This window comes from Rosa rugosa, chromosome 2, assembly GCF_958449725.1.
Source record: "Rosa rugosa chromosome 2, drRosRugo1.1, whole genome shotgun sequence".
NCBI lineage: Eukaryota > Viridiplantae > Streptophyta > Magnoliopsida > Rosales > Rosaceae > Rosa > Rosa rugosa.
The window spans coordinates 64,293,506-64,305,143 of record NC_084821.1 but is presented as its reverse complement, the minus strand read 5'-3'; the positions used below and the strand labels follow the sequence as shown (position 1 = coordinate 64,305,143).

The following is an 11,638-nucleotide window of genomic DNA, read 5'->3' as shown; positions in this document are numbered from 1 at the left end:
TAAAGTGTGAAACAACAAAATAATTTACACGTAAAGAGTATGCACAAGTATTTCTTTTGTTATAAACATTATTGATATCAAATCTAATTCCAAGCGGTAAATCAAGTGGACGTGCGGCCCAAGTATAGTCGTCTAGACACAAAGTCCCTCCTACATCCGTTGGGCAACCTTACTGAAATGGCCAGGTAGGGGAAGGTGAACACGAGAGGAAAAATCCATTTTGGCATGAGCTAAGCCCATTTATATGCACTTCTGGATTCAAAAACCCGTCATGAACGTTATCCCCTTCCTAGACACCATTTCACATAGGATATTCTTACTAGGATGTAAAAGGTCCTAAGTGTGTTAGACAGTTCAATGAATGTTAATAAAGGCCGCCCTCAACCTTAAGGGACCTGAACTAGGTACCAATAAGGGGTTTAGGCCAATATTAATAAACACGACTTCACCTATTCCTTCTTTAATTTACAACTCACAATTAAACTCGTATTCAACAATAAAAAAAAACAACCTAGTTAATTTAAACTAAGTATCAAACAGTTTATATACAACAATTATAAACAAAAACAAGTGATTTTTCAATCCCCGGCAACGGCGCCAAAAAATGACACGCTCTGAGCAAGCGCATAATTTAACCCTGAAAACATCGTTAGTAGTATAAGCAAATAGGGATCGTTCTATTCCGGGGATTGAGGGTACACCTGTCATTGTCAAAAACAAATAAAGAATTAAAATAATAAAGTAAAAAGTATTATGTACAAAAATAAAATAAAGAATAAAAATATATACAAGTTAATATAAAAAGGGGGGTTTTGAGATTATAGAATTGGAATTAAAATTAAATGAAATAAAGAAAGTGTAAAAACACATATACAAGGGTGGAACACAAGAAACAAAGATCAAAACTACAATCATATGAATGAAATCCAATTACAATTCCTATAGTTGATTATCTATGTCATGAGAAATAAGTTGACCATGTGAAACATTCGAAGCAAATGATTTCCCATATTTTACTTTCCTTGAATATTTAATCTAAGTGAAAGCACCTAAATTAAACCTATTGAACATGCAATCATAGTCTAGAAAACTAGCTAATCAAGAACACATTCAATGCATGAAGAACAAAGAAAGGATGTCAACCAAAGTGCACAACCTAGTATGAAAAAGTCCATCTATTTGCAATCCTCCTTAATTGATTTCGACTTTTGTCCAAAGCCTTTACTACTTAAATCTAGCACCAATTACATGCATATATCCTAAGTTGGCCATCAAAGAACACATACATATAAAAGTTTTCCATAATCCAAAATCAATTAAGCAATCTCACATAAGCAACATAAAAATCAACATAAAGAAATCACAATTTTTATTCAATCATAGAAATTGGGCTTAAACTTTGCCCTTAATGTTATTGTTAACTAGAAACAAATTCCTACGAAATTAAATAAGGAAAAAGAATGAATTACACCGTGAGTTGGAGATGGAGATGGAGTGCTTGAAACGTTGAAATCTTGAATCTTGGAAGCAAGCCTTCAAGGTGGACGATGGAGGATATGATATTCCCGGCTCCTTCTTCTTCTTCTTCTTCTTACTTGAAAACGCAGAATTTTGCAACTAGAGAATGGAGAGAAAAATGGAATGGAAATGGAGAGACAAAGAAGATGAAATGGATGAAGGAATGTCCTTAGAGTGAGAGGAGAAGGTGTTTATATAGGGAAGAAAAAGAAGAGTGAAATGATAAATGGAAGAAAAATAATGAAAGTGGTTTGTAAAATATGGAAAAGATGGAGTAATGATGAAATGAAAGCAAGGCATGAAGGTGCAGAAGTATGGAAGTGATGATGATCTATTGGAGCAGAAAAATATATCCAAGGAAAAAGAGAAAAGCATCTAGCTTTCTTCATGTGGGTAGGAAACTTGAACATGTGGTGTTGAGCTGTTTTAGGTCAGTTTCTGCCCTTTTATTCCTTCAATTATTTCTCCAACAGGAATTCAGTTTTGGCTCGTGACTTCTTCATATGAAATGATCTACCATGAGTGTAGATCATTTTGGTAAAATTTCAGAATTTATTTCCATGCCTTTGGGCTGGAAATGCTGCTGGACCTCTTACAGGTCCAGTTTTCCAGTTTTGCTTCTGCAGGAAATTGGGCTGACTGTTTGAAGGCCTTCCACTCAATTATAGCTCTGGCACTCTTCATAAGAAATGATCCTTAGGATGTGTAGAATGGATCTGGAAAGTTTCAGCTCATTTGAAGTTCATTTGGTCCGGCGGCCGCTCCTTCTTCCTTGCTTGGCTTGGTTTCTCCTAGCCGGAGTAGGAAAATGTGTAAAATTGACATTTTAGTACATTTCCATTTTTCTCCACCATTTATAGGTAAGTGTGGACCTAATGCTCATTTCACCATCATTTACTCCAATGTACTTAAGAAAATAGAAATTGAGTTAAAAATCGATTCGTTAAGGAATTAACTAAGCAAAATGTGAGGAATTAACTATTAAAATACCACTTTAAAATGCTCCTATCATTGCACCTTCACGCCTTGCTTTCATTTCATCATTTCTCTATCTTTTCCATATTTTACAAATCACTTTCATATTCCACTTTCATTATTTTTCTTCCACTCATCATTTCACTCTTCTTTTTCTTCCCTATATAAACACCTTCTCTTCTCATTCTAAAACACACATTCACATTCAACAACAACATCTCTAAGATGATCTAAGTTCTCTCTAGAGCAAACCTCTCTAAGAGCAACTCCTCTCCCTCTCCTTCTCTTTCTCTTAGCGGTGATCACACTCCTAGTCCTAGTCTTCCCAGAAGCCGACTTTCAGTGCCACCAAACCCTCTGTCAACGTGCTTCGGTCCTAGTCTCCTCGGGAGCCGACGGTAGTGCCGCGACCACAACAGTTACAGAACCAGCCAAGCAAGGGTAACGCCCTAGCAACCCAGCCAAGCTAAAGTCACGCTTTAGCAAAATCTCAACATTTCCCGGTGATGTCGCTCTGCTCGATCTACAATATTGAGTATCGATTGTGTTAACAAGAAGAAACTTCAGCAAAGTCCTCACCACGAGGCAGAAAGAATCCCCACGACGAGGTTGGTGCTCTCCTCGTCCACAATTGCTTGAAAGAAGTCAGGTCAAGGGACACCCCCGACGACCGCACCCGAACGGTGCTGGCACGCCCGCGCAAGAAAAGAGACTGTTGACCAGCTGCAGCAAAATTGGAGCCAAACAGAAACATCACATAACTTGAACATAAAAACTAAGTTAGAGAGGTCAATTGAACCTTCTCGACCACCTCTAAGTGTACCCTTGAGTTGGAGGTCAAGAGTTTCACTCACGAAAGACTAATTATTGTGATTATAAGTTGTTAATGCGATAACCTACAGAATTTGCAAAAGTACCCATATTGGTTCGGGCCCTCTATAAATACGAGAAGACGAATCAGACCACCTTTCTCAGAGTATCGAGGAAAAGGTAAAAGCTTTCAGGTATGCCTCTTTCCTTCTCGCTCTTTCTCTTCCCATTAATGCTTTACTTGTAGGTTGTTTATGAATTCGCTGTTATCTGTAAAATTTGGTTTAACAGTTATGATTGCCCTAAATCATGGAATGCTTGGTATCAATGATCTTCCAGAGAAAAGTTCATTGCTTTGTTTTATTCTCTGCAACCTTTGTTTGTTTTGCCTTCATCAATACATACCCTTATGGAGGTTAAACTGGATATGATCTTGTTTAGATGCTCAAAGGCTATAAATATGTGATCTTTAAAGAAATTAGAGTGCTTTGTTTGTTCTTGAAAGTAAAACACTTGGTTGGGTTTTGAATTTTGTGAAGTGTTGTTGCAGAGCTTTCACAACATGGGTTGTAATTCAGATGGTGGGTCCCAAGTGTTTAGGGGTGAAGATGATGATGAAGAATATGAGGAGGATGGTAGGGGTAGTCGGTTTCTTGGGTTTATGTTTGGTAATGTGGATGACTCGGGTGATCTTGATGTTGATTACCTTGATGAGGATGCAAAGAAGCATTTTGCTGCACTTTCCGAGGAGCTTGGTCCTGCTTTCACGGATATGGACATGTCAGTGAAGTTACCAAGGACATTAAGCGATGCGGTGGAGCAAGATTATGATGAGAAGGCTGAGAATGCTGTGAATTATTTTGACATTGATGAGGATTTTGAGGGTCCGGAGATTGAAGGTGCTACTGAGGAGGACCATCTTTTGCCGAGAGATGAATACCTTTCTGCTAAAGTTTCGGTGGATAAAATTCGAGAAGTGGAACATGAGGTGGTTGAAAATTATGATGAGGAGAGTGAACAGGAAAAGGAACAAGAGGTGGTTGAACAGGATGTTAGAATTTCCCCACCGCTGCCAGTTCTATGCATAGAAGATGGAGAGGTGATCCTAAGATTCTCAGAAATCTTTGGCACTCATGGAAAGGAGGCAGTTAAAAGAAACCGTGGGTACTCTGTTTGCAAAAGTATGCATAAATCCATGGATGTTACGGATATTGTTGAAGAGGATGAAGAGGCATTTCTCAAAGGAACTGGTGAAGGATTTACAGCTTTGAAAGAAGCTGATGGAGTGAAACATAACATCTCAGAATTGAATGATGATGATTTGGAATTTGCAAAATTTCGTGTTCACAAAGAGGCTACCTCATTTGCTGTGCTGGATGGGCCAGGAAAGGGCACATACCTTTTTGCGGCACCAATGAAAGAAGATCTAGATGTGGATCTTTGTGTGGAAAGGCAGTCACCTTCGCGTCCTACATTTTACCCTCTTGATCAACAAGACTGGGAAGATGGAATTATTTGGGACAAGTCTCCTGTAATGAGTGACAATGCTGTTGAGAGTTGTGAAATGTCAGGACCTGACCACACCTCAGTTGATAGTGAAACAGAATCTGATAGTGGGTCGCAAAATATTCAGTTAGAGTCCCAAAAAGAGTCTGATGAGAAAAGGCATGACATTATGCTATTTAGCCGGTCTAGTCTGTTGGAGCCTTTTGGCTCAAGAAATTCAGCAGGACCTTTATGTGTTCCTGTATCGGAAAGCAGATACCATCCCCAACTCTTAAGGCTAGAATCTCGATTTGAAGTGGATGACCAGGCAAATGGTAGAATGGAGAATGTCGATCAGAAGCTTCGTAAGAGAGATGCTGTGAGGCAATTCAGCAAGCTTACCTCACATAACAGAGACATGCTAAAAGGATCGTGGTTAGACCAGATCATATGGGACCCAAACATGCCTATTAGGAAGCCAAAGCTTATCCTTGATCTTGAAGATGAGCAAATGCTCTTTGAGATTTTGGATAGCAAGGATAGTGAACATCTTAAGCTTCATTCAGGGGCCACGATTGTAACTCCCCCTCTAAAGTCAAGCAATGAGGATTCTTTGGATTTGCCAAGTCATGGAGCTCAGTTTTGTTGGCGATATGTTGCTAATGACAAGCACTATGCAAACAGGAAAACATCTTATCAACTAAAATCGAATTCTAAAAGACGCACTGCTCAAAGCATAAAGATTTATCACTCACAACCTGCACTTCGGCTACAGACTATGAAGCTGAAGTTAAGCAAGTAAGCTTGATGCTTTTTTATGTTTATGCTTAATTTATTTATTGAGGCTTACAAGTTCTTTAAATGACAATTAAGTTGAGGTAGTTCTGGATTTCATTTTATGCATAAGCTTTCTTGTGCTTGTACATGATAGATACTCAATGGGGTTTGTTGTGACAATTTCACTTTTTATTACATGAGCTGTAAACCTTTCGTGCCATGCTATCTGAGTCTTACTCTTACACTGCTTTTTTTGTCACAGTAAGGAGGTTGCTAATTTTCATCGACCAAAAGCTTTATGGTATCCCTGCAACGATGAAAAGGCTGTAAAAGAACTAGGGAAGCTGCCTACTCAAGGACCAACGAAAATTATTATAAAGAGCTTGGGTGGCAAAGGCAGTAAGCTTCATGTTGATCATGAGGAAACTGTCTTTTCTGTCAAAGCAAAAGCTTCAAAAAAGCTAGGTTGTCACCTCGTCTCTGATGTGTTTATCCCATTTACCATTGTTTATTGTTTACAATCAATGAGTACTTCTAAAGTTTACATAATTTCTGGTTTTTGTAGATTTTAAGTCATCTGAAACAGTGAGGATGTTTTATAAAGGGAAGGAACTTGAAGATGATAAATCTCTAGCAGCTCAAAATGTTCAGCGGAACTCTTTGCTTTATCTGGTCCGTACAAAAATATATTTGTTGCCAAGGTCACAAAAACTTCCTGGTGAGAATAAATCGTTGCGTCCTCCTGGAGCATTTAAGAAGAAATCTGACCCTTCAGCGAAAGACGGTCGTGTCTTTCTTGTAGAGTATTGTGAGGAAAGACCTTTACTTCTGAGCAATATTGGTATGGGTGCAAGATTGTGCACTTATTATCAAAATTCAGCCCCAGATGATCAAAATGGATCTTTGTTGCACAATGAAAGCAGCAGCTTGGGTCATGTCATTTCGCTAAACCCTGCTGATAAATCACCTTTTCTTGGAGATACAAAAGCTGGTTGCTGTCAGTCATCTCTTGAGACAAACATGTATAGAGCACCTCTTTTTTCTCATAAGGTGCCATCAACTGATTATCTGTTAGTTCGTTCTGCAAAGGGAAAGCTTTCAATTAGACGCATTGACAAGCTTAATGTTGTAGGGCAACAGGAACCTCTCATGAAGGTAATGTCTCCTGGAACTAAGAATCTGAAAAATTACATGCTTAACAGGCTCATAGTCTACATGTGCCGTGAGTTCCGTGCTGCCGAAGAGCACCATGTCCCTCCATGTATTCGTGTAGATGAGTTATGTGCACAATTTCCTTACCTATCTGATCCCTTTATCAAAAACAAAGTGAAGGAACTTGTGAATTTGCCGAAGGGGTCAAGTGGACATTGGGTTAAGAAGAGCAATTTCAGGATTTTCTCAGAAGATGAATTAAGAAATATGGTGAAACCAGAAGAGGTGTGTGCCTATGAAAGCATGCAAGCTGGTCTTTATCGGCTCAAACATTTACGAATTACTCAAACTCATCCTTCTGTCATGTCATCTGCAATGAGTCATCTCCGCGACGAAGGTAATACTCTGGCTCCTGCATCTCACATCGAAAGGGAACTACAGACGACTCCATGGAATTTGAGTTGCAATTTTGTAGCCTGTACAATGGGAAAAGAAAATATTGAGCGTTTAGAAATATCTGGCCTTGGTGATCCATCTGGCCGGGGCCTAGGTTTTAGTTATGTTCGCGCTGCTCCAAAATCATCAATGTCCAATGCAGTGGGAAAGAAAAACTGTGCTACTGGTAGAGGACGTTCAGATTCTTTCAGCAGGGAGAGGTGTCAGGAAATTTGGGAACAGCAAGTTCGTAGTCTTTCAGCAGCAGGCAGTGATAAGAATGAGAGTGATTCTGAAGGAAATTACAGTGATCTAGATTCCTTTGCTGGGAGTTTAGAAAATCTGCTTGATGCAGAAGAATGTGAAAAGGGGTTGGGGGGTGATCATGAATTTGAGTGTGACAAAGCAGATGACGTTAAAGGGCTTGTAATGAGAAGGCTCCTGTCCTTGAATCCAGCAGAGGAAAGTGAAGATGAAGCAGCTGAAGCAGCTGAGTTATGCCGGTTGCTTATGGGTGATGAAACTGAGAGGAAGAAAAAGAAAAAAACAAGAGTTTTGGAGGAAGCTGGGCTGCCTCCAGGCTCACGAACAAGTTTTGGTTTTCAGAATGCAGATACGGTAAAGCAAAACATTGTTGCACCACAATTTGATGGTTCCTATACTCCTAAAGAGAAACCAATTGGAGAAAGCAAAGTGATGGAAAATCTTCTTAAAAGAAGCAAGACTGGAGAATTAAAATGGATGAAAGAGAATGCTACTAAACCTATGCATAAGAAACTAAACACATCAGGAGTTGGTGTCAAAATGTGTGGTGAGAAGAAGCCAGTAAGAGAGAATTTTGTATGTGGAGCATGTGGTCAGCATGGACACATGAGGACAAACAAGAACTGCCCCAAGTTTGGAAAAGATCTGAAAGCGCACATTGAAACTCCAGATGTGGAGAATGTACTTGGAAAGTCCATTCCTCTGAATTCATCTAGTCGGTTTCAGCAGAAAACTACAACAAAGAAGTTGATACCAGAGACTGTAATTGACGTTGAAGGTTCTGGGGTTGAAAACCTTGGTCCGACCTCAAAGGTTGTTCCATTGACATTCAAAGTTGCGTTAGGTGAAAAGTTTCCTGACAAACAGGCTCCTGGAGAAACAGAGAGTTATCGGAATCCAGTCACATCTGATCTTGAAGCTGGGAATCCCGCTGTTAAGGTTAGTAAAATAATAATTTCTAACAAGACGAAACCTGGAGAGGGATCAGTTGAATCTCATAAACCCCCTATTGGGATATGGTCTCCCACAGATATAGATAGGGGTCATGTCAAGTCACAAAAGCCACTGCCAACTATAGTGATACGGCCTCCAGCAACCACAGTTGGAGATCAGGTGGAATCTCAAAAGCCCTCTGTTGCTAAACTGCCATTAGTGGAAGCTCACAAAGAGCAACATCATCAGAAAAGACATGAGAAGCAGAATAGCATGTATTTTTCTATCGAAGCAGTGAAAAAGAAAGCAAGAGATGATAGAAGATTGAGGGAGGAGCAAGAGAAACGGAGAATTGAAGAGAGTACCAGGAGGCTGTATGACAATGAAATTAGGATGGCAAAGGAGCAAGAAAGACTTGCAGAACTTAAAAAATATGAAGCAGCCATCAAACAAGAGAGAGAGGAAGAACTCCAGAAAGTGAAGAAGAATAAAATTATGAATAGAAGGCCACAGATAAATGATGACTATTTAGAGGACTCGCGGACAAGAACATTTGGTAAAAGGATGCCACAAAGAAATCAGGGGGCCAAAAGGAGGCCAACTGTTGATTTGGGAAGTTATGGTGGAGATTATGCCCCAACTACCAAGCGTCGTAAAGGAGGAGAGGTACTTGTCTTGCTACCTTCTTCTTATTACTTTCAATGAATTGTTTCTTTTTCCTTTAACTTGCTTTCATTATAAAAGACAGCTATATGAGGATGGAATTGAGTCATAGATCAGTCTACCAGCAATCAGTTATGAGTTGCAACTGTTCTTTCTCTTAGAATTAAAAATGTTTCCAGTAGGTTCATAGTATCTGTATAGACTGATCTTTGAACAAAATTAAGTTAAAACATGTAGCTTTTTCCCTATTCTCAAACTGTTTGCACTTTGAAGATGAGGGGCAGCGTGAAATCATTTTTGCTTGAGTATATTTATGTAGACCTTGCAAAATGAACTTTCTTACATAATGTCTGATGAAAGAAATGAATTAACAGACAAAACCAATGTATCTATTCATCTGTTGTAAGAAAATACTGAGGCTCATCAGTATACAACGCAGTGTTAACAGATGGTATAGATATAATGTGAATCAATACCTTTTGTAATATATGAACTATTTGTATTTTCTTAATTCTGTACAGGTTGGTTTGGCAAACATCTTGGAGCGCATTGTAGAATCCCTCAAAGATCGAATTGAAATCTCGTATCTTTTTTTAAAACCAGTATCCAAAAAGGAAGCTCCTGATTACCGGGACATCATAAAGCACCCAATGGATCTATCGACAATCAAGGTGAAGGTTCGGAATATGGAGTACAAGAGCCGGGAGCAATTCAGACGGGATGTGTGGCAGATTGCCTTTAATGCCCATAAATATAATGATGAGCATAACCCGGATATCCCTCCACTCGCAGATCAGCTTTTAAACTTCTGTGACTATATGTTGGTTGAGAATGAAGAAAGCTTGACTGAAGCGGAAGCAGGCATTGAATATGCAGATATCTAGAGATATGTGCTGTTATATGTTACTCTCTTTTTCTAAAGAAGCCCCAGGTTGAGTCTAGAAGATGTTTGCTTTCTCTGGTTTTGAAGTTTGTAGGTCGTTTTACGTAGGATCAAGAAGACAGCTCTGAATTCATCTTGCATCTCAAACTTCTGTAATTTTGTCCATTGAGTTGTTCATGAAAGTAGGAACCAGTAGTTCCAATATTGTACAGTGAAAGCCGTTGTTTTCGAAAGGCATAACGAGAAACCATCTTGTAAATTTAAGTAGTTACTCTTATAATTTGTATCTGAATTTACAAATTATCTTATATATTTCAATTTCTATTTACTAGCACATAACTGAAATTTAGATCACTCGATGTTAGGAAATAATTGAATTTTCATCCTGGATGCATGATAATAAACTAGTTTATTAGGATCAACAGAAATTTCATTTCTTGCTGCATAAATCATACTGCATATCTCTAAGATGAGGCATACTTTGAATGTGATGGCAAAGTATAAATCTTCAAAACTATAAATAGATAACAATGACAAACCAATTTGTTATACTGTTCAAAAATTGTATCTACATATAACCATAATTTTAGAAATAAGGAAAACTGTAAACTTATATAAAAAAGATATTAGAGAAAATTAAAGATATTATGATGTAGGACGAGAATGGACCCGATTCAATCAGAAAACCATAAAAGTAAAGAAGCGGCATAGAATTAAGAAAAGTGATTGGAAAATAGGTAACTCACGTGTAAGGAGGTTATTAGCTGCTGGAATATTCAAGAAAAATTGGTTTTGGACTTTTCGGGTTTCTCGTGCGAAAAGTCAGGTTTTGATTTTGAATCAGAATTGACTAACTTTTGGCCAGAATGTCCGTTTGAGACGCATGATACCTTTCCAGAATGGGAACGACGAGATCTTCAAGACTCACTTCCGCCCGCGTCAGACTAACTAGCCTAAAATATTAAATCCCGACATATTTTGGCCTAAATCCGTTAGGGCTCACTAAAGTGAGTCGTGAAGATCTCGTCGTTCCCATTCTGGAAAGGTATCATGCATCTCAAACGGACATTCTGGCCAAAAGTTAGTCAATTCTGATTCAAAATCAAAACCTGACTTTTCGCAAGAGAAACCCGAAAAGTCCAAAACCAATTTTTCTTGAATATTCCAGCAGCTAATAACCTCCTTACACGTGAATTACCTATTTTCCAATCACTTTTCTTAATTCTATGCCGCTTCTTTACTTTTATGGTTTTCTGATTGAATCGGGTCCATTCTCGTCCTACATCATTCTCCTCCACTATGAAAGAACTCGCCCTCAAGTTCCTCTTGAATAAAAGACAAGAATAGGCATTCAAAAGACCCAAGAAAAAATTAGACAATTGAACCTGTGGATTATTGATCAGATCTTCTGCATATTCTGATGGCACAATCATGAACCCAACACCATAGATGAGTCTATCATATGCATTTTGGCTTTCATAGGCAACCGTAGTAGATTCTTCTTAATTGGCTCTCAAGGTTGCATTCTTGAATGACATCGGGTTCTGAATGATTTATTTCAGGCTCCAAAACTTCTTCATTATTAATAACCATGTCAACACGAGCAATTTCATATTTAATCTCTTCTTTATCATGGATGATTTCTTGTGGGGCTTCTTCTATTGAAAAATTTTCTATCTTCTCTTCAGGTAAACAATTGCTCTCAACGGGCAAAGCAAACTCTTTGGACTTTAACTTCTTCTC

At 38.6% G+C, this 11,638-nt stretch overlaps 1 protein-coding gene across 1 annotated transcript; it reads left to right on the top strand.

The window, feature by feature from the left end:
• Positions 1–3,424: 3,424 nt before the first annotated feature.
• On the top strand, positions 3,425–10,226 carry LOC133729298 (transcription initiation factor TFIID subunit 1-like). Its single transcript, XM_062156796.1, has 5 exons — positions 3,425–3,497; positions 3,854–5,586; positions 5,828–6,030; positions 6,131–9,015; positions 9,534–10,226. The coding sequence occupies exons 2-5, from the start codon at positions 3,866–3,868 to the stop codon at positions 9,894–9,896; spliced, it is 5,172 nt and encodes a 1,723-aa protein (XP_062012780.1). The 5' UTR covers positions 3,425–3,497; positions 3,854–3,865; the 3' UTR covers positions 9,897–10,226.
• Positions 10,227–11,638: the final 1,412 nt, after the last annotated feature.